Below are 23,856 nucleotides of genomic sequence, written 5' to 3'. Positions count from 1 at the left end.
ATTCATTTTTTTATATAAAAAATCAACTTTAATTCTTGATATCAAAAAATCTTTTTTGTGATATCGGAAAATCATTTCTTAATATCACGAATTCGAATTTATGATATCAAGAAATGATTTTCTGATTTCACAAAGTAGATTTCTTGATATCAAGAATTATTTTTGATATCAACAATTCGAATTATTGATATCAACTATTTATTTTTTGATTTCATAAAATACCTCAAAATATTACAATCTCGCTTCATAATATATAGGGCATGTACTATAAGATGAACAAGCATGCAAGTCAGATCCTCAAAATATACACTTAGCTCTGAACAAATATTACTTTTTCGGTTATATATATGATCGATAGTCAATCTCATGTAATCCTTGAAGAATTTGTATTGGAGGCCATCTCTGTCACTACATTTGTTTAAGCCTTAGATTTGGTTAAACACACAATTTAATGCTGCCCTGGCTATGCGGGGAATTATTACATTTTAATCATAATTTAATCATTATGCTTGATGTGAGTTTTATATTTTATATAAAGAATTGTTTTATTGTTTGAAAATGATTTTGTTGCCTAATTCCATGAAATAAATAAACTTCAAGTTGACATAACACAGTTTATTGTCATCATAGACTAGTGCCAAAAATGTGCATATATACATAGTAAATCTATTTGAGAAAACAAAGTTTTCAATATCACTCGTTAGAAGATGACATGTCTATTTATGTTATTAATTTCCCATATTTTCATCCAGGGGCCAGAAACCAGCGTGTCGAATCCCTTCTCTGGTTTATCCTCCTACAAAAGAGAGCTGTAATCAATGCCTTAAACCGTTACTTAACGGATTTCATCTACAACTATTCACTCGAATATCCTCTAACGTTATCTATTCGGATATCCTCTACCGTTACTTACTCTGATAACCTCTGCCGTTACTAACTCTGATAACATCAACCGTTAATTCCTCGGATATCCTTTAACATTACATACTCTGATATCCTCTATCGTTACTTACTCGGCTATCCTCTAACGTTACCTACATAGATATCCTCTACCATTACTTACTCAGCTATCCTCTGTTATCTTCACGGATATCCTCTACCGTTACTTACTCGGATATCCTCTACCGTTACTTACTCGGAGATCCTCCACAGCTTTCAGCTGGACTTCCGTTCTGTCTACTGCCTCAAAGGTCGCCCAGTCAATCACGTGGTTAGGCTCTTTTTCTGTCCGGAAAACAATGTGGTTTTTCAGACCATGGAACGCAGGAGGCTTGTTTGCATCTTGCCATCTGAGATCCATGGACCATCGAATCTTGTTCGTTACATTGGGCAAGCTAAAATATACAATAATCATAAAATAATAATAGAAAATTTAAAGAAGTCTTATCCTCTGATGCCAAAGATGCTGATATTTTTACCTCTGATGGGGTATGACATTGCTGAATAGAACCATTCCCCCGTATGGAACATCTACTACTTGAATGTCCTTCTCTAAGTCCACATCTACATGTACATAAGTAAACAAAATACAAACTTTGAAGATTTTTTAGTTTAGTCATACTTTTTGAGTTCTAAGTTGCAAGGTACTGATATATAAGATTCAGCACATCGCGGTGTATAAGGGTTGTTAAAAGTCCTACCGAGGGTATTCTTCATTTCGCTCTCGTCCAGCATGATGTACCAGGTTCCCTGCCAGCAGCAGGTGTGGTCAGCAGTGCGCCCTGTCTTCTGTCCGCGACGTGCAATCTTGTCAAAAAGCATCAAATGTGTTTACAAACCCGACTGTACAGTGAACATACACTTGATATACAAACCGGTCAAATAAAAATATTGTCATTAAACCAACCGTATAATACCACTTAAATTTTTTAAATAATACAATTGTTTTGATCAAAACTTTTTACAAATCTCTGGCAAAATATGATGCTTTAATGATACTATATATCAAGTGATTTATTTTTGTATATGGAGTATACCTGTAGGCCACCATTCTGCTTATTTGCATCCACAAACGGTATCCAAGCCGTGGGTATCAGCTGCCGGTACGCATCCTTGTCGAAGTAACCGTTATCTAAATCAAACACACACGGGGTCAATGGACAAACGAACTTGTATATGGGCATCGACTACATCTGTATTTTGACATGTGATTAGATTTGCATTGCATTTATTGAGATGGGTAGAACATAAAATTTCAATTCCCTTCGTTGCCACTCAAGACAGCGAATCGGTGGTTTGCTTTAAAAACTCCTATTAAAGAAAGTGTAATAAATTACTTAACCTTTTTATGTTATCTTTGCGAGTTTTCCTCACGATAAAGAACAAATTATCTATTTAGCTACATTGTACCTTTGTGCCACGGCACAACGATGTGCTCTTACTTAAAGTATTTGACCATGAATCCTAGAAAGGTGTGAGGAATCAATAGATTATTTTGTGTGTGTGGGTTTCATGCGTAGTTTGCGTGGTTACCTTGGTGCCACGGCACGACAGTGGGTTCGTGGTTCGGAAGCTTGGACCGGATGTTGTACACACAGTTGCCTGCAATGTTTGGTCCTATCAGTTGTTCAACTACGTTCAACAGGCGTTCATTCGTCCAAATGTCCTTCATTGCCTTATTAAAATAAACATCTTTTTGTCAGAAGAAAATTGAGGAAGTGTACCAAAAAAAACCAAAAAATTCCATTCATTGTTATTTGCAAATATCCTAAACGATTCAATCGCTTTCGCACTACTTTTGTACTACGATCTATGATTTTTTTTTCATTTTTCTGCCAACTGTTTTTTGTCATTCCTTTACATTAAGCTTTTATTCTTTCAAATATGAGTCGGCATCAACTTTTTCTTTCTTTCGACAAAAACTGTGAAAATTACCGATCATATTGCCTAGTATGAAATATGATCGAAATGATTATGGGTACAATGGCTGTACAAAATTTGGAAAACTCGTATATCAAGTCGTTTTGGTATCAGCAAAAAATCAACTGGTCGCGGTGTGAAAAAAAAAATGAATCTAGAACTGCATTTTTCTCAGAGAAGTTGTAGAAAAAACTAGAAATCAATATCGTTGGTGAGAACATGCACATTTTGTCAGAGATGATTTATAAAACAGTTTCAGACACTCAATGAAAGACATGAATCAATTTCATACACAGGGGTCATAAAAGAATGAGATAATGTTTTCTGAAAATATCACAAATAAGAATATATGTGCTAAAGTAAGTACAATATTTTGGGTTTTGGGGCAATAGTGCAGACATAACGTAAAATCAAAATAATGCCAAAGAATAAAAAGAAATCATGGCCTATATTCTACTTAACATGTTTATGGGCTGCGCTTAACCGCGACTACTTACTAGTATTGTTTTCAAGGGCGTTGAAAAATTTTAATAAGAATTCTGAAAAGAATACACTCTTTGATCCTTCAACCAGGTAGTCAAATTTGAGGGCGTCTTATATGAGCTCTCGCCCGATTAAGGTTCATATTAAAACTTGACGTAATTGCTGTTACCTCACAGTGACTGATTTTCTTTATTTAAAATACAACTTTCCACGTAAATTTGTCTAAACAGATTGTATTAAGGAGTTCGCATGGTTTCCATGGAGATAACCTGTACTGGTTCTATGAATCAACCTAGTGATGGTTTGTGGCAATACAAATCAAGCATCCTAATGCTGCTCAGACCTTTTAGTTTAATAATGAATAGACCAGTAGATATAATGAATAGACCAGTATATATAATGGATATACCAGTATATATAATATATAGAGCAGCATACATAATAGACAGACCAGTATATAATAGAACAATTTGAGATGTGCACAGTTCATCGTTAGAAATATAATTACTATGATCCAAAGAAGCATTTACGGGTAAAAACTTTGCAGTTTTCTTCATTGATTCAGATTTAACACACCTCTCATTTACCATTTTGTTTTTATTCTAAATGTGGATTGATAACTTCTACGATTTGCTGTTTTACCAAGGTGGTATAGGATGGCGCTGCTACATTAAAATTGTACACGTGCCATTTGGAATTTCATCAACAGTGGAAATTCGTTTCATTAATAGTTGTACATTGCTTTAGAGGCAGCACGAGATCTGAATTACCTGGGGAAGTACTTGGTTTTTTATCACCAAGATGGCTGCTCCTGGCCACTCTTTGTCAATTTTCTGCAGTCGTTCGTGGAAAGGATCGCAGTCTTCGTACAAACCTTGATAATTAAAACAGATAGTTTATCCATAAACATCTCCAACTGTTTTGCTAGGTGTAAATGCTCGATTGGTTTTCGCGGAGACCCGATGTGTAGATCCATTTTGGTTATTTCTTAATATTTGCGAATACCCGATAACAATCTTGCGGATACTATCCGGATATCTATGGATAATCGATGGATATACATGTAAGTTGACTTTTACTCCAGATAATTCAGGAATACCTATGATTTGTCACTTATACAATTGTACATGCACAATTACTGCAAATTTACTGAAACTATGTATTTTAAGCTTCTTGCAGATATTTTGGTAACTCGTGGATAATTTCGGATACAAAATGTATTTTAATAGTCACCTTAAGATTTCTATAAAAAATGTGGATTTTACAGAACATCTTTTGATCTTTACAACACATCTGCAGATAATTTCTGGATATTTACGGATGGATACAATTCATTTGTGGCTAAATTCTGGATATTGACGGATGATTATATTTGTACCTACTGGATATTTGCGGATAGCAATACATTAGTGGATACTTACTTGAAAAACTTTACGGACGCTTACAATTCGTTCGTGTATAAATGCATTGACTAGATAACTACAAGCATCTGCTTACAATACATTTACGGATACATACTGGATATCAACGGATGCTTACAATATTTTGTCGGATTCTTACGGGATATTAATGCTTACTATTATAGATTTGCGGATACTTACTGGATATTTTGCCGGCTTTGTAGAGACGCTGAGCTACATCATCGACAAGTTTTTCTAAAGCTTTCTTACAGGGTTCCAGTTCACTAGGGGAGAAGAAATCCTTCAAAACGACATATCCCTAAAGAAACATATGGGAATTAAATTGATATTGATAAAGTGTGTCAACAAATGTTGTCTATTACTCGACTTTTTTCGAATAAAAAAGCAATACTCGAATATGCTTGCTTTCTAGAAGTATGCTATTCAAATATATTTTATTATGTTTATAAATAATGAATAAACTTCGAATTCGTTTTGCTGAATCAAAACAACAAGGTTCCCATAAAGTTGAAAACACGTGCATTAAAGACCCTTTTTCAACTTTATGGGAACATTTTTGTTTTAATTCAATTCCGTGCAAACCCTTTTTCCTAGTACTTATGAACTTTCGACAAACAAGGTCCCATATGCAATATCAATCTGTTTTATAAAAGAATTAATACAGTTAATTAAACAGACGATTTAGAAAGCAACCACAACAACTCAAAATAAAACACTTTCAATAGCTTACAGTTCGAGAAAACTGAAGCAGTATAATAATCCCATATTGAATCGGGGCAAATCTCTACTGGGGCGAAACAACCTGTTACCTTTTGAAGGTCTCCCTATCACTGTCTGGCACTTGTTTGTGTGTGTAAAATAAAATGAACTTCAACTTGCGTATTTGTATACAGCTATTATGGTGAAAATGTGCACGGTAAATCAACGATATTTTCTATGCATGTGAAGAGATAAAACAACACGAAACATAAAAAATTATATAATTCTGTGAAACTTTGATGAAAATCAAAATACGATAAAGTCATGTATTAAGACATACATGTACCATTTTACTGGTCGTATAATGATAACATCGATAGCATTTCTTACCTCTTCAAAAAAGCGTCGGATGTCCTCCTCTGGAAGCTGACCTGGTTTTTTCTCCTTGGGCTGAGGGGGCATGGCCGACAGGTTGAAAACCCCCGGGAAAGCTTCGTCAGAGTGTCCAGGGTAGGGGCCAGGCATGGTGGGTGATTGTTTACGAGATGACCCGGTTATGAATATCGGTGGCAATCAAACCTTGGACCTCTTGTCGTGAGTGGAAGGCGGCCAATATATAAAGTGCGTTTTTTTATCTACAGTATACGATGGCTGCTACATTATGGGGCGCCGTTTTAATATTGTTGAGGTATATTCTGATATAAAATGATATTTTGATATCAGAAATTCGAATTCTTGATATCAGAAAATACAATCCATTTTTATATTAAAAAAATCGATTTCGTGATATAAAAATAACACATTTTCTGATATCAGAAAATCATTTTCTGATATCAAGAATTATTTTTTTGATATCAGAAAATACAAATTTTTTTTTATATCAAAAAATGTTTTTTGATATTAATAATTCGATTTTTTGATATCAAAAAAATTATTTTCTGATATCAAGAATTCATTTTTTTATATAAAAAATCAACTTTAATTCTTGATATCAAAAAATCTTTTTTGTGATATCGGAAAATCATTTCTTAATATCACGAATTCGAATTTATGATATCAAGAAATGATTTTCTGATTTCACAAAGTAGATTTCTTGATATCAAGAATTATTTTTGATATCAATAATTCGAATTATTGATATCAGCTATTTATTTTTTGATTTCATAAAATACCTCAAAATATTACAATCTCGCTTCATACTATATAGGGCATGTACTATAAGATGAACAAGCATGCAAGTCAGATCCTCAAAATATACACTTAGCTCTGAACAAATATTACTTTTTCGGTTATATATATGATCGATAGTCAATCTCATGTAATCCTTGAAGAATTTGTATTGGAGGCCATCTCTGTCACTACATTTGTTTAAGCCTTAGATTTGGTTAAACACACAATTTAATGCTGCCCTGGCTATGCGGGGAATTATTACACGAAAGCACAAAGTCGTGCCGCAAGCGGGAATGGGCTCTAAATCATAGTAATTAAGTTTTTATATTTTACAGTTTCTAATTGTTAATCATAGATATAAACTATGTAGACCCATATTTCACATATGGAAACCTTACGTGTAGTTAACGCTATTCCACTGTTTTACAATTAAATCTACACAGCACATGAAAACAACATTTGTGATTGCAAAACATAGTTTACTAAATTTAAAAAAATACACATATTTGAAGAATTAACGATAAGATACTTTATTCGTATCAAAATTGCACATTTCTTAACATTATACATATCACGACTCTAAACTTGAACTTAGCATCGAACGAGATTTCAAATTGATAATTATCATGATTATACATGTACATATAGTTTACGTACACGGCCGTAGCACAATTGAGGCAAATGAGGTATGTGCCCCATATCTGAAACGACGATCATTTTTTTTTATCATTTTTTAAGTCAGAGTGAACTCGCCAAATTTCCAGTTATGAAAAAAAATGAATCACAGAAAATATTATAATATCTTGAAGATGACAACATAATGTTCAGTCTTGATCCATCCATGCACCAACACTCAACTGTCAAGCTGCTATCCTCCCCATACCTTTACATATAAACTACCCAGATTAGAAGAATACGATCTATGAAGAACAGAGCAAGATATTCAATTAGATCCCATCTATGAAGCTAAAAAGTATGGTGGCATATCTCTGCCCCTTGTGTGCAAGTTATTTTTCTATTAATTATGTGGACATGCAAGATTAATATGTTGACATGCAAGATAGTTATTTTAACATGCAACATAACTATGTTGACATGCAAGAAAACTGCAATCAAATAAGAGTTATAAAAAATCTCAAATATCGCCAACATGTGACATTCACGATGCTAGATACGCAACCTATTGATGTCAACATGCAACTTATTTATGTTAACATGCAACTTCTTTATGTCGACATGCAACTTATTTATGTCGACATGCAACTTATTTATGTCGACATGCAATTTAGTTATGTTAACATGCGACTAAGTTATGTTGACATACAACTTATAAGTTGCATGTCAACATATTTATATCGCATGTTAACATAACTAAGTTGCATGTCAACATATTCATCTCGCATGTCAACATAAGTAAGTTGCATGTTGACATATATAAGTTGCATGTGACATAAATAAGTTGCATGTTGACATAAATAAGTTGCATGTCAGCATATTTATCTTGCATGTTAACATAAATAAGTTGCATGTCGACATAAAAAGGTAGCATCTAGCATCTTGGATGTCACAAGTGGGCGATATTTGAGAATTTTTGAGATTTTGTATAATTCTTATCTGATTGCAATTTTCTTGCATGTCAACATAGTTATGTTGCATGTTGACATAATTATCTTGCATGTCAACATATTTATCATGCATGTCGACATATTTGATGGAAAAATAACTTGCACACAAGGGGCAGAGATATGCCACCATAGCACACAATTAAAAAAAGAACAATTTATGGGATAACCGAAACGATAAAATTTTATAGTCTTATGCTGCAAAACATGCACCTTTTGCCTAACTGCAAAATGCACAGGGGCCAAGCTCGTTTTAACATTAATTTCAATGGTAACATTGAAATTAATGTTAAAACGGGCTTGGCCCCTGTGGCAAAATGGGTGCGCTACAACCGTGGCATACGGTTGTTGGTTTTGTTTACAGAATACATGCAGAGTAGGTTATGGATACGGTGTATGAACGATTTCTCTTCAATTTCATTAACGAAAAATAGATTCTATTTAATTATTGCGAAATGAATATAATGAGAACAGGAAATAAAATATTTCAATTTACAAAATGGTCCCTAAAAACATACATAACTAATTTGTTAAAACTAACAAATGTATGCTCTCAGATTTTGCGCCCTTTTTGTAAAATTTTTTTTAGAGGGAATTTTGATAAGCATTAATAAACTATAGTTTACAACCGATACGTAAAAAATTATTATATGAAAAATATAGTAAACGACACGTTGATTATAGTCTACAGTCCGTAAAAAATATATTCTGTTCTTTAATTCTAACGTAAAAATAACTTTTTTAGGATTATAAAATGAAAATTGTATAGACTTGTTTTCTTTGAGATGCGAAATTCATTTATAATGCTCAGTAGCTATATTCTTCTTTTCTCATTTTCGACTGATCACTCACTTTTTCGGTCAAGATAATCTGACGAGGCTAAATGTAGAGAAACTTCAGAAACGACGTGCGATTTTTTTTCCTTCGGGCTCGAGATCCATATCAAAGTGGAAGAAAAACATTGAGGAAGTAGACGACTATGAGGAAATAAGTATCTGTAAGTATAAATGAAATAAAAACAGAATGATTATAATAACTGTTACGTCAGCCAAATGCCCTGTTAGTAAAAGGTGATCTTTGGTGTAGATCTAACCAGATTTTTCGGTTAAATCACAATAACTGACATGCTTGTTCAAAAATGAAACTTGTAAAAGTTTATCTGACTCGACACACGGAACTTCCTTGATGAGTTTCCATTTGTTATTTTGTGCATTTTGTATGAATTGAATCTGACAGACTGAGTGGAGGGGACTGGAAGTCACCCCAGCCTTGAAGTCAAAATGCCTCCGATAGTGGTCCTACCCGAACTAGACGTGGCTAAAGAAGTCAGTGAGACTGACGGCCATGTAGAGATGGATTTCCTGATGCCTAATGGGATCTTCATACCGTACAGAGTGGACTTCTACGACTCGGTAGAAAACCTGAAACTGGTGAATATCTAATTACCTGATATAAAGACTAAAGTGTATGTGTTGGACTGTATTGAATCATATAGTATTACCAGGATCAAATATACTATGCATACAGTTTCTAACTTCTTGTAAGAGGGAAATGTTGGAAGGGGGAGAGAAATATGTGTATTGATACAAGGGTTTTTCTTTCTTTTTTGCCTTTTTGTTTAAATATTGATTTTATTTTTAATTTCTGTTGTTAGAAACTATGGAAGGAGGCAGAAAACTATCCACTGTTTAAGACTCTAAAGAGAAAGGAGAACTACTGTTTTGTCTACATCAACCAACAGGGACAGAAGGTAGGAGTTGTCTGCCTTGACTTTGTGGGCTGATTTAAGGATTCATTGTTGAGGAATCAAGTTAAGTCGTACCCAACCCGACTCGCACCCAAACCAACTCGTACCCAAATATTTGAGTACGACTTCACTAGTCAAATCGTACCCACGGGAAAAATATATTTATACTAGGAAAATGAAATGCAATAGTTTTCATTCATATGTTATGTTTTTTATTTACACATGTATGTTTTATTTAACTTTAAATTAACTTTGCCTGTTGCCTAATCCATTTGATTACTCAAAAAATATGTTTTAATTATAAAACAATATCTAATATAGTGATTTACTTACCGTTTTCTTGCAGGAAACACACCTCTTTCGAACCATGTCGATCTACCAAAAGTGATGAAAATGTGTGTTTCTTCTTAATTATGAGCAGCATGTTTATTTTGTGCTGACAAACTCATTGGTTGATCGGTTGAACGGAATCACATAAAGCAATTAATTTTAATTTTAATTGATGATAGTTAACCTGCTCATAACCATTCATGATCCGTCCGCATTCAAGTACAGAACTATAGTATACCAGATTTTTATAACAAATTCTTTTAAATTTGTTATACAATTCGCATATTAATGTTATCGATAATATACAAAACATAACAACATACGAATAAAAGCCATTCATTTTATTTTCCTAGTATAAATATATTTTTCCCCGTGGGTACGAGTTGACTAGTGAAGTCGTACTCAAATATTTGGGTACGAGTTGGTTTGGGTGCGAGTCGGGTTGGGTACTACTTGACTGTAATTCATTGTTGAAACAGTATCCTGATCAAATTTTAGATCTTAGAAAATTAACCACACATCTTAGAGGATTAATGATGGGGTTTTATTTTCTTAGGATGAGATCATGGATGAAGACATGTTACTGAACGAGTTTAAGATAGCTGCCCGGTTTCTGAAACTTGTGGAGAAGCAAGCGGACAACACAACACAAAGTCTAACCAGGAGTACCAATAGTCTGATCGGCATGAAAGGTACTGTTATAACCGTCAGTTAAATTACCATTAAAGGTAACCTATTGTTACAATGTACATGTATACCAGTCAACATAAAAGGTACTGTTATAACCGTCAGTTAAATTACCATAAAAGGTAACCTATTGTTACAATGAACATATATACCAATCGACATAAAAGGTGATGTTATAACCTTTCAATACATGTACAGCAAACAGATAACAATCTGATTTGTTTGTTTGTTAAAATATATGTGTTTATCTACATTCAATAATGATTTAGGAAAGACTTAAAGACTCATCACCAGATTAAATGATTAATGAGATGGATAATTGTTATTTATGAGTATATTAATGAGTAGACATTAATATGTCTTAGGTCAGCAGTGCATCGATCATCAAGCTCAGGTGTCCCCTGATATAACGGACTTTAGGCGGGCCATGTCAGCGTACTGCAAAGATATCGTCAACCGCAGGAACCAAGACTTGTCTGTAAGAGCTCAGACATGTAAAATATGTCCACCGAAACTATTATCTTATCCAAAAGTCTTGTTATTTTATCATCCACCAATGTTCATGTCTTATCATAATTTTATTTCCATTGACATTCATCATATTCAAAAGTGTTGTAATTTTAGTACATGTATTTACAAAGTGAATGTTCATATCTTATCCAAAAGCCTTGCAATGTTGTTATGAAAGTTCTCTTATCTGTACACATAGTGTGGTATACTAAAGTACCAGACGGAGTTAGGAGTGTAAGGAAGCAGGAAGTAGGAAGAAGTTTGATTTTAAGTGCATGTAGTGTGTGTATTTCATTGTAGTGTGTCTATTTTTGTTTCCTAGTTACATACATACGGTAATTATAATCATGTTCACTTGTATTCTGTGTTTGTAGGGATTTCTGAAGTTTCAGTATAAACATCCAGTTGGAATCCTAAACCATTCAATATTACCCGAACACATTCAGAACCAGCTTAAAGGGGGGATGGTGCTCAGTGTTCACATAGAGGAAACAGGGGTAAGAGGGAACAATATATAAAGAGGGGGAAAGGGGGCAACCTTGTGTTACTCTTATATTCATAATGGAATTCCTTCTGATGACAGGTTATTTATACCATGAGGATTGGGGCAGACAAAATCCCGAACGATTTAATTGCCATGACATTGGAGAAATGGAAGAACAACACCGGGAATCAACATCTCCGCCCCACGGACTACATTCTTAAGGTCATTGGTCTAGAGGATTACCTCTACGGGGAATACCAACTCAGGAACTTCAAGGTGAGGCTGTTAGTAAAGATAATGGTTTGTATAAGAAACGTTGATGTTGGCAAAGAAAATTGTAAAATATTGCTCTGTTTAAGAAACGTTGATGCTGGCAATGACAATTGTAAAATATTGTTCTGTTTAAGAAACGTTGATGCTGGCAATGACAATTGTAAAATATTGTTCTGTTTAAGAAACGTTGATGCTGGCAATGACAATTGTAAAATGTTGTTCTGTTTAAGAAACGTTGATGCTGGCAATGACAATTGTAAAATGTTGTTCTGTTTAAGAAACGTTGATGCTGGCAATGACAATTGTAAAATATTGTTCTGTTTAAGAAACGTTGATGCTGGCAATGACAATTGTAAAATGTTGCTCTGTTTAAGAAACTTTTATGTTGGCAAAGAAAATTGTAAAATATTGCTCTGTTTAAGAAACGTTGATGCTGGCAATGACAATTGTAAAATATTGTTCTGTTTAAGAAACGTTGATGCTGGCAATGACAATTGTAAAATATTGTTCTGTTTAAGAAACGTTGATGCTGGCAATGACAATTGTAAAATATTGTTCTGTTTAAGAAACGTTGATGCTGGCAATGACAATTGTAAAATGTTGTTCTGTTTAAGAAACGTTGATGCTGGCAATGACAATTGTAAAATGTTGCTCTGTTTAAGAAACGTTGATGCTGGCAATGACAATTGTAAAATATTGCTCTGTTTAAGAAACGTTGATGCTGGCAATGAAAATTGTAAAATATTGTTCTGTTTAAGAAACGTTGATGCTGGCAATGACAATTGTAAAATATTGTTCTGTTTAAGAAACGTTGATGCTGGCAATGACAATTGTAAAATGTTGTTCTGTTTAAGAAACGTTGATGCTGGCAATGACAATTGTAAAATATTGTTCTGTTTAAGAAACGTTGATGCTGGCAATGACAATTGTAAAATGTTGCTCTGTTTAAGAAACGTTGATGCTGGCAATGACAATTGTAAAATATTGTTCTGTTTAAGAAACGTTGATGCTGGCAATGACAATTGTAAGATATAAGTTTATATGTAATTGATCTGTTGTTGATACACAGTATATATTTCGGTGTCTCCTGAGAAACACTGCTCCCGCCCTGTGGCTCAGACTTAAGAGCAAAGTGATGGGTAAGTTGATTCTTACTTAAGCCTAAAACAAGACTTGAATATGCCTTGAATTCTTGTCGAGAAAAATGATAGTGAACATAATAGTATTTTCCATATTCATTTACAAGTGAATAACAGCTGGTTACTCTTATACAAAACATATTTATTTTGAGAAATTTATTAGGTAGTATATTGCAAGAAATATCTGGTTTGGTTTCTTTCCTTGTAGAGGTAGCGGCTGACTCTAGGGCTGCCTCTGCCCGCTCCCACCCGGAGAGGCCGGGCAAGCCCAGTGTGAAGGGCAGGAACACCCTTACCTCCTGGGACATCCATGTCAACTTCAAACTGACCATCAACAAAGTCTCCAAAATCATCGTCGACGACAACAGCAAGGTACTCTCACCGACATTAAAAAACATCAAGACCTGTTTTAACACTGAACTGCTGAACTTATGACAGAGTGATAAATTTTGACTTTTTCATATAGGTGAGGCTGTTTGTGGGGTTGTTTCATGGCCCAGAGACTCTCAGACTGGAGCACACAAAAGATGCCATTGTTTACAACGGCGACGTCAGCTGGAAGAAAGAGGTGGAATTTGATATTAAGGTGGAGGACATCCCTCGTGATTGCAGGCTGTGCTTTGCCCTCTATATTAAGAAAAATAAGGTACGGTAAATGTTGAGGCTGACTGGCAAATAGGAAATTTTTTGCAGAGGTTTATATAGTAAAACCTGTCCTGATATTGATGCCTTTGTATGATACACAAGCTTTGTGTTGACAGTTTTTATCATTTGTTGATACATTGTAGGAATACTCAATCCTGACCTGGGCCAACATTCCGGTGTTTGATTACAAATGTCGTCTCCTGAAGGGGAACTACCGCCTCCACATGTGGACTCGTGCCGAGCACATGGAACACATGGAGCTGTACGACTCCTGCAATCCCATTGGTTGGTTTTATTTTAATTATCTTTTTTTTACCAACAATCTTATAATCCAATTGGTTAGATATCTTTAGTATTATAGTATTACCCAATGCCCACAATACTGCAAGTCTGTGGTTAATTCTAGTCTTAATACTTACAGTCCTTTTAGTGTCCATATTTAATATCATTATCTTGTGTCCCAATTCTCGCTGATATTTTTTCTTTATCTGTAACTAGTTGTGGCCTGAACAAAATGTAATATACCGGTACATGTATTATTCTTGCTAAAATTTTATACATGTGTACCGGTATATAAAAACTTTTTACATGTAATAAGATTGTAACAATGTTTGAAAATTATAAATCTAGTGCAAATAGTTTTTATGCCCTTTTTGACATAGTATTGAATTGTTTTTTTTTTCCACATAGCATCATAAAAGCTTCATATGATTAAACTGAAAGTATGCCGAAAAAGTCATGGCATATATGAACCCTGCTATTTTATGTCAGTAATGTAAAAAATAATTGTTGTTGTTGTTAGCTGTTGTTGTTCTAAACTTCTGTTTGTTGTTGTTGACCCTCTGTTGTTGTTTACCTTTTGTTGTTGTTGTTTACCTTTTGTTGTTGTTGTTTACCTTTTGTTGTTGTTGTTTACCTTCTGTTGTTGTTGTTTACCTTCTGTTTATGTTGTTTACCTTCTGTTTGTTGTGTTGTTGACCTTCTGTTTGTTGTTGTCAGGTACGGTGGCCATGAACCCCAAGGTGGACCATTCCACAATCCTGGAATTCATGGTCCCAGACTTCAACGTTCAGTCCCACATCATGTACCCCCAGAACGAGAAGGTAGGACAGAAGGGGGGGGGGGCAAGGTTACATGTACCTGTGCTGTTAAAGGGGAATTTCATATTCATTATTTGTCAGCAAATTAATAAATAGTTGTATGCTTTAGTTAGTTTTGATGTGTATACCCAGTAACTGTCAGTTTACCCTCAGTCTCTCTATGTTACTTTCTGTGTGAGTAACATTATGTTTGCATTACCTCTGTTTGTCTTAAACCTGTAGGTTTTACAATGTGCCAGTGAAAACATGGAAGAGAAGGGAAAACCAGGCTCCCCGGTAAGTCAGATAATGTTTAATCTTCAGTAGTTTGATAAAGTAAGGTACTACAAAAAGTTTTATATTTACATTCACTTTCTCTGAGTTGTGATTCTAGACTTGTGAAGCCAAAAGATAGTCATCAATGAGTTTCAAGAAGAAATGTTTGATTTTTGAATATGACATATCTGCCTCTGTAGAACTGGCACCCTAGTAAGACCCACATCATCCAGTTTGAAGAAATACTGAACGACGACAAAAGCGGGATTCGCCAGTTGGCAGAGCAAGAGAAGAGTCTAATCTGGATGATGCGCTACGAGATCCGCGACAAGTATGACTATGCGCTGCCACTTCTACTGAACGCCGTGAAGTGGGACAACCACATCGATGTTTCAAAGGTACGTGCCAGAGAGCTGTGTGTTAACAGCAGGAAATGTCTGGACAATATTTTCTGTACCAGTAAATGTTGATTCGTGTACAAGGAAATTCTGCCAACCTCATGAGAACCTTGTAGTCAGGAATATTTTCATATTGAACCTATTTATTTATGTCCTTTTTTTAAGATTTTAAAACTAGACTTGATATTGGAAAAAATTGTTGCCACAGACCATTTTATCAATAGTCAATTGCAAAATTAACTCATAGGGTAGAGTTGTTTGCAGTACTGTGTAGAAATATTTTCTGACATTATTGGTGTTCTAAATCTTTTGTACAGATGATGGCACTCCTTCAGTCCTGGCGTCCGATAGAACTACAGCATGCCCTGGCTCTACTCGACTTCCATTACACAGACACGAATGTCAGGGAGTTCGCCTGTAAATGTCTGGAGGAACTCAGGTAAAGTCTGCCTGTAAAAGTCTAGATAGGAACAAAGTATACCCTGTAAATATCTAAAAGAACTCGGGTAAAGTATGCCTCTAAACGCCTAGATAGGAACAAATTATTCCCTGTAAATGTCTGGAGGAACTTGGGTAATGTCTGGCTGTAAAAGGCTAGATAGGAACAAGCCTGTAAATGTCTGGAGGAACTCAAGTAAGGTCTGCCTGTAAACATTTAGATAGGAACAAAATATACCCTGTAAACGTCTAGATAGGATCAAAGTATTCCCAGGAAATTCTCCAACTATTACTGTAATGCACATTAACCTTTGTTGTCCCGTACGGTCAGCCACAACAGGTGTACGGTAAGATCTTAGTTAAGTCATACCATATATTTCTCTTGTTGACCATGTTTCATGTTGTTAGTTTGTTAACACAACCTGTCTTAGTTCATGTTACAGTCTGTTGTTTGTTTGTTTACAGTGATGACGACCTGTCTCAGTACATACTACAGTCTGTTGTTTGTTTGTTTACAGTGACAGCGACTTGTCTCAGTACATACTACAGTCTGTTGTTTGTTTGTTTACAGTGATGACGACCTGTCTCAGTACATACTACAGTCTGTTGTTTGTTTGTTTACAGTGACAGCGACCTGTCTCAGTACATACTACAGTCTGTTGTTTGTTTGTTTACAGTGACAGCAACTTGTCTCAGTACATGCTACAGCCTGTTGTTTGTTTGTTTGTTTACAGTGACGACGACCTGTCTCAGTACATGCTACAGTTGGTCCAGGCCCTGAAGTACGAGTCACATCTGATGTGTCCACTCAGTAAGTTCCTCCTGTCTCGAGCCTTGGAGAACCAACATCTCGGACACCACCTCTACTGGCTGCTCAGGTAATCAAAGCAATCTGGGAGACAGAGACCTGATTTCCTCTTTATTGAAAAAGTGATTAATATTGGTTACATGTAATGTGCATTGATCATGTATGTATTGGAAGTATTTTAATGTATTAATATCACACCTTTAAAACTGGCAAATCATTAGTGATTGTTATTCATTGATTTATTACAATGTACTTTTAATCAAAGATAACATAAACATATGTCTGAATCATGAATAGTTCACTTTATGCCCCCGAAATTTTGCTCCATATATACATGTACCTAAGAGCCTTTAATCACACACACTACAACTGTTCAGTGTACAAAACATATTGACATGATCCAAGTATTAACTTATTGGTTGTTTTTAGGTCCGAGATGCATGAGATAACTGTGACTGTTCGATATGGCCTATTACTGGAAGCCTATCTCAAGTCTTCCCAGGAGCATCTCGCCATTCTCAGCAAGCAGCAGGACGCTCTAGTCAAACTCAACGCTTTCAGCGAAATTGCCAAAAATGGGAATGTAAGTCCTTAGCCCCAAAGCAGTAAGAGGGTTTAATGTATGAAAACCTACATGTATTATTTAAACATTTCCTGGGTTTTTTCTGTTTGACTTCAAATTATTTCCTTGGATGTCTGATCCGTTATCCTTATCTAAATGTATGATAAGTTTACTATTTATTAGTGTATGTTTTATAAATTTGCAAGCTATTTATGAATATTCTGGGTATTATGGTATTAAAATCAATTTTTCAATCGTATTCTAAAAAAAATGGCAACTGGATCATATTGTCTTAAATAAAATTAACTTACTGTTGATTAAAATTTCGTTTGTTTTTTTTATGATTTAGCTAATACTGATTCATGTGAATCCAATTCTTATTTTTTTTTTTTAGAAAAAACCACAGAAAGTTTCTGAGGATGTCAAGAGGATAATGCATCAGAAAGTAGAAGTGTTGTCTGGATTATACAGTCCACTCACCCCCCAGATCTGTCTGAAGGATCTACTGTAAGTCCTTTATAGTGTATATGTCATGTAGTTCTGTCTACACTGTACATGTGTCTGTGTAAAGAATAAACTACTAGACTTACCACGTAGTTCTGTCTACACTGTACATGTGTCTGTGTAAAGAATAAACTACAAGACTTACCACCTAGTTCTGTCTACACTGTACATGTGTCTGTGTAAAGAATAAACTACTAGACTTACCACGTAGTTCTGTCTACACTGTACATGTGTCTGTGTAAAGAATAAACTACTAGACTTACCACCTAGTTCTGTCTACACTATACATGTGTCTGTGTAAAGAATAAACTACAAGACTTACCACCTAGTTCTGTCTACACTGTACATGTGTCTGTGTAAAGAATAAACTACAAGACTTACCACCTAGTTCTGTCTACACTGTACATGTGTCTGTGTAAAGAATAAACTACAAGACTTACCACCTAGTTCTGTCTACACTATACATGTGTCTGTGTAAAGAATAAACTACAAGACTTACCACCTAGTTCTGTCTACACTGTACATGTGTCTGTGTAAAGAATAAACTACAAGACTTACCACCTAGTTCTGTCTACACTGTACATGTGTCTGTGTAAAGAATAAACTACAAGACTTACCACCTAGTTCTTTCTACACTGTACATGTGTCTGTGTAAAGAATAAACTACTAGACTTACCACCTAGTTCTGTCTACACTGTACATGTGTCTGTGTAAAGAATAAACTACTAGACTTACCACCTAGTTCTGTCTACACTGTACATGTGTCTGTGTAAAGAATAAACTACAAGACTTACCACCTAGTTCTGTCTACACTGTACATGTGTCTGTGTAAAGAATAAACTACAAGACTTACCACCTAGTTCTGTCTACACTGTACATGTGTCTGTGTAAAGAATAAACTACAAGACTTACCACCTAGTTCTTTCAACTATATTTCTAAAGTACCTTAAATAAGAACGTACTATTCAGATCCCACATATCTCTTTAAGAACCAACGTATTCTTTACCCAGAATTATTTTCTGGAGGACTGTAAATGTAACCGACACCTTAAAGCTTTGATGCTGATGCTTGATTGTTTCTTTTCTAGCGTTGACAGATGTAAAATCATGGACTCCAAAAAGCGCCCTCTGTGGTTGGAGTGGACCAATGCCGACCCCAAAGGACCGAACATCCTCATCATGTACAAAAACGGAGATGGTAGGAGTTAATAGAGCATAACTAGACTGATATTAATAATAATAGAACAAACAGTACCCACTTTTATGTTGGATATCTTTAATTAATGAATTACTATAATTACAAACTGGTTTGCTGGAACTTTTTTTTGTCACCAAGTCATCAGTATTGTGTATTATAATGTGATTAAATCTAAAGTCATTGAAAATTACTGTAAACTTGTAATATTTTGAGTGTACAATATTTGGTGGAAATTGATTTTTCAACAGGCTGGCTTGGATATGAATAAGCATATTTCTAAATCTTATATATTTACGCAAGGCATTTAGCGATGTACTAGATTTAGTGTAAGTTGCTTTTCACTTAAAAAGCTAAAAAGATTACACAGCCAGTGTAATATGTTTACAGTAGTTCACTGCAATGAATAATTTCAATAATGAGGCTTGATCTTTTAAAAATTGCACATTTTGCTGATAAAGATGGGTATGGGTAACAGTCTTAACATTCATGATTTGTGTTGTTACAGATCTTCGACAGGACATGCTAACGCTGCAAATTCTACAAATAATGGACAACATTTGGAAAAATGAAGGCCTTGATCTCAGGTGCTTAGTCAGATAAAGCCAGATAATGTCTGCCTCAGTTAAATACAGATTTCTTTGAAAAGTTGACACAACACAAAAAAATTTTCTTATACATGTAGTAAATAAAATACAATGTACTATGGGAATTAAGAGGTCTTAAATGAATTAAAGTGTGGCAACAATTTTTATATTTGAAGAAGAATGGCAATAATAGAGTACCACTTGAAATACATGTACATGTATACAATAATGGTTTGAATCTGCGAATCAATCTCATTTCATTAGTATATCTACAACCTGTTTTTGTATTTTGATGATGTGATTTTGTTGATACTCTTGGGTACAGGATGAACCCCTATGGCTGTATCGCCACTGGTCGGGAGGAAGGGATGATTGAAATCGTGACAAACTCCATGACCATCTCTAAGATACAGAGATGGTACAAGAAAGGAGCGTTCGCCAAAGAAGCTCTGTACGAGTGGCTCAAACACAAGAACCCCAAAGAGGAGAGGTGAGTCTATTTCATACTTTATTTGAAAAGGATATGTTGTATTTTAGATTTTTTGTACTGGAATATCCTTGTGTATTATGTAAGATTATAAATTATCCTCAAAAGATCCCTATAATACATGTACCAAACACTTTCATGCTCTTGAATTTTCTCTTTAAGAAAGTAATAATGCAGTTAACTTTGATTTTTTAGAATTTCTGTTTCTTTCTGTATACACTATACCACCATGGTATATGGATTTACGTGTTAATGTTCAACATCTTGACGACTTGGTCTGTATGTGATTTAACAGTCATAAAGGAGCTTAGATATTCTATACACTGTTTTATTTGGATTTTTATTGATTAACGATTTGCATTCTACAGCTGTCACATGCTGTAGTGGAGTCTTTGGGTTTTGTACATATACATGCCATTTAATTCGTATTACTTAGCTCTGTTTGCTAATTAACATATTATAAATTTTGGATATTTGATAAAATCTGTGAAGGAGCTTATCCATATTCTGTACATACTATCTGGAGAAAATAAAATGGGAGTGAATATTTCCCTGTAACCAGTATGTGATCAAACAGTGGAAAGGATCTGAATTCTGTAAACTAATATACTATTAGGATTTTTATGTATCAGCTTCAATTTTTTGTTACAGCTTTATGCTATGATGCGGTTTACGTATTCTGTAAACTACATTATTTTGATTTTTATGGATCATCTCGGAATCTTTCATGATATAATTAATCAGTGCTTACTATCTATTCAGGATATATTACAATAACTATAGTCAGGTACTCTCCACACAATTGCGCTGAAAAATTATAGTTCTATTTATGATCATTTGGATTTTTTTTAATCAGCTCTGAATCTTTTTTTACATCTTCCAGCTGTAATGTGGTTCTCGTGTTCTGTAAATTATACTATTCTTAATTTTGTGGATCTGATTTGTTTGCTGTTTTTACAGCCTAACGCTTTAATGTTATGTGTGCTTTTCTTATTGGATTTTCATTGATCAGCTTCTTCAGCTGTTTTACAGCCATAATGCTGTAGTGTTACATGTTATGTACATTATACTTATTGTGTTTTTAATGTAATATTTTACAGCCTGTCTCAAGCTGTGGAGGAGTTCACCTTTTCCTGTGCAGGGTACGCCGTGGCGACCTACATTCTAGGAATCGGGGACAGACACAATGACAACATCATGATGAAGGAGTCGGGACAGGTACTGGTCAATGTCTTCTACTTACATGTTATCTACAAAGTCTGTATAATAGGGCTCTATATATTTAAAGTTAAAGGACTAGTTGTCTTTTATTATAATGTACAACAAATTGTTTAGGTCTCTAATTTATAATCAAGTTAGAATTAAGACAAGTTATCTTCTATTTACACAACAAATTATATGGATCTCTACATCAAAACTAAAAGACAAATTTTTACAGTTGTGAAGAAAAATCCTTGAGTTTTATTATAAGAATTTTTATAATCCTTTTTCTTTTCTCTCAGCTTTTCCACATTGACTTTGGCCATTTTCTGGGTAACTTCAAGTCCAAGTTGAACATAAAGAGGGAGAGAGTGCCCTTCATTCTGACCTCTCACTTTGAGTACGTCATCAAGAGGGGAGAGAAGGACAAAGAGAACTTTGACAGGTAAGTGGTTGTCATAGAGATTTACTATTAAGACAAGGACAGAAGAGATATAAGTTCAAACTTAAGAATAAAATTGATTTTCTAAATATTTATTAATTTGTAAGATAATTTTGATTCAATTAAACAGAATCACTTCTTTGTCATCTATTTAAAATTTAATGTCCTTACAATTTTTTTGTTTAAAGATTTCAGAGAATTTGTGAACAAGCATACATGATAATCCGCTCCCAGGGGGCGCTGTTGATCCGACTGTTTATGATGATGTTGTCGGCAGGGATTCCCCAGCTCACAAACGTCAGTGATGTAGATTATCTCAAGGACACACTTGCCCTTGACCTCACGGAGGAAGAGGCCAGGAAGAAATTCATTGACAAACTGAAGGAGGCCAAGAACAAGAGCTGGTCGACCAGTGTCAACTGGGCCCTGCACAACATGGCCCACTGAGGCAGGAAACACAAAATGGCAAACTGAAACAACAGTGTATTTTGAAAGAAGCAGTAATCTTCTTATTGTTAATGTTGAAATCTAACTTGATCAAATGTTCCCAGCAAAATTAAATCTAACTTGATCCAAGTTCTTAGCAATATGAACTAAATGTCAAATTTTCTGACAGTTAACCATCAACAACATGCCAGGCAATGCCATATTGAAGAAATGAAGATTTATTATTAATTTTAGTTGCCGTACTGTTTTAAGATTTCTTCATCATATACATGTACTATGCAATGATATGTGGTGCTGTGTGAATAACTTGAGAGTTTAGCTTTAACTGAAGTCTATACTTTCTAGCAAAACATTTTAAAGGCTGTTCAAATAATCACAAATTTGATTATAAGTTTTCAGCAAATATCATTCAATGATTTTCAGATCAGTATTCTCAATGTGGCTGAAATGTGAACAAACCAGTGATGTGCAATATGTAGTGATGTTAGACATGATTATTTTTGATATTGTATGGTATTATTGTAATTTACATGTAGTTTCCTGTATACTAGTCAAAGTCTCCAGCTTTGTGGCTTAGTTACTGATATTTCAGTCAATGATAAGCCAGATGAGCAATGATTTATTCCAGCTGGTCATCATACAAATGTCTGATAAAATCAATTTCTGCAGTATAGCTTCCCCCTCTCTCACCGATGGTGATCATCAGTGGTATGAACAAATTATAGATTGCTCTTGTAATGTGAAATCCCAACTGGCAACTACGACATCAATGCCTTAAGAGGCAGGTAGTCACCAAGAAAACGAAACATTTCATGATTTGTCTACTGTTATGGTCATTAGACTAACTCCCCATTTCCCGACTTATTTTATTGTTATAGTCATCTCAGTATTTCCTGTGCAGCAGATTTGGTTTAGTTATCATCACTATCTATGTACATGTTAATGAGACTACATTCATGATATTTGACGATTTTGTCTTTCCATATTTACTTCAACAAACTTTTCACTCAAACCTTTGTGCCATAATTGAACAAATCACATTCCGTTTTAATGTCTTTGTAATAAGTCACATTCCGTTATGTGTTAGTATCTTTGCAACAACAAATCACATTGTACTATGTGTTAGTATCTTAGTAACCAATCACATTCCGTTATGTGTTAGTATCTTAACCAATCACATTCCGTTTTGTGTTCGTATCTTAACCAATCACATTCTGTTATGTGTTAGTATCTAAACCAATCACATTCCATTATGAGTTAGTATCTTAACCAATCACATTCTGTTATGTGTTAGTATCTAAACCAATCACATTACATTATGAGTTAGTATCTTAACCAATCACATTCCTTTTAGTGTCAGTGTC

General features: G+C 34.6%; 2 protein-coding genes across 2 annotated transcripts; one reads left to right on the top strand and one right to left on the bottom strand.

The window, feature by feature from the left end:
- Nucleotides 1–640: 640 nt before the first annotated feature.
- Nucleotides 641–6,109, bottom strand: LOC105320171 (uncharacterized). Its single transcript, XM_011417986.4, has 9 exons — nt 5,853–6,109; nt 4,944–5,061; nt 4,113–4,216; nt 2,473–2,614; nt 1,977–2,071; nt 1,641–1,746; nt 1,419–1,503; nt 1,136–1,334; nt 641–796 (listed from the first exon to the last, which is right to left on the bottom strand). The coding sequence occupies exons 1-9, from the start codon at nt 5,985–5,987 to the stop codon at nt 701–703; spliced, it is 1,080 nt and encodes a 359-aa protein (XP_011416288.3). The 5' UTR covers nt 5,988–6,109; the 3' UTR covers nt 641–700.
- A 3,017-nt stretch (nt 6,110–9,126) lies between these two features.
- On the top strand, nt 9,127–22,614 carry LOC105320169 (phosphatidylinositol 4,5-bisphosphate 3-kinase catalytic subunit delta isoform). Its single transcript, XM_011417982.4, has 24 exons — nt 9,127–9,251; nt 9,491–9,684; nt 9,909–10,004; nt 10,888–11,023; nt 11,384–11,496; nt 11,903–12,025; nt 12,112–12,288; nt 13,355–13,424; nt 13,633–13,796; nt 13,891–14,070; nt 14,213–14,354; nt 15,069–15,172; nt 15,392–15,445; nt 15,625–15,822; nt 16,140–16,261; nt 16,995–17,138; nt 17,498–17,651; nt 18,025–18,137; nt 19,223–19,332; nt 19,838–19,916; nt 20,242–20,406; nt 21,504–21,621; nt 21,906–22,048; nt 22,234–22,614. The coding sequence occupies exons 2-24, from the start codon at nt 9,535–9,537 to the stop codon at nt 22,490–22,492; spliced, it is 3,114 nt and encodes a 1,037-aa protein (XP_011416284.2). The 5' UTR covers nt 9,127–9,251; nt 9,491–9,534; the 3' UTR covers nt 22,493–22,614.
- Nucleotides 22,615–23,856: the final 1,242 nt, after the last annotated feature.

This window comes from Magallana gigas, chromosome 3 (genome assembly GCF_963853765.1).
Source record: "Magallana gigas chromosome 3, xbMagGiga1.1, whole genome shotgun sequence".
Classification (NCBI taxonomy): domain Eukaryota; kingdom Metazoa; phylum Mollusca; class Bivalvia; order Ostreida; family Ostreidae; genus Magallana; species Magallana gigas.
This window is presented reverse-complemented; position numbering and strand designations above follow the sequence as displayed.

Coding starts and splice junctions, on each gene's coding strand:
- LOC105320171 (XM_011417986.4), bottom strand. CDS start 5,987: ATGCCTGGCCCCTACCCTGGACACTCTGACGAAGCTTTCCCGGGGGTT. Junction 1,747..1,976: donor AGCAGAATGGTGGCCTACAG/GTATACTCCATA, acceptor CTTTTTGACAAG/ATTGCACGTCGCGGACAGAA. Junction 1,504..1,640: donor CGAAATGAAGAATACCCTCG/GTAGGACTTTTA, acceptor ATGTACATGTAG/ATGTGGACTTAGAGAAGGAC.
- LOC105320169 (XM_011417982.4), top strand. CDS start 9,535: ATGCCTCCGATAGTGGTCCTACCCGAACTAGACGTGGCTAAAGAAGTC. Junction 19,917..20,241: donor AATGAAGGCCTTGATCTCAG/GTGCTTAGTCAG, acceptor TCTTGGGTACAG/GATGAACCCCTATGGCTGTA. Junction 22,049..22,233: donor GACAAAGAGAACTTTGACAG/GTAAGTGGTTGT, acceptor TTTTGTTTAAAG/ATTTCAGAGAATTTGTGAAC.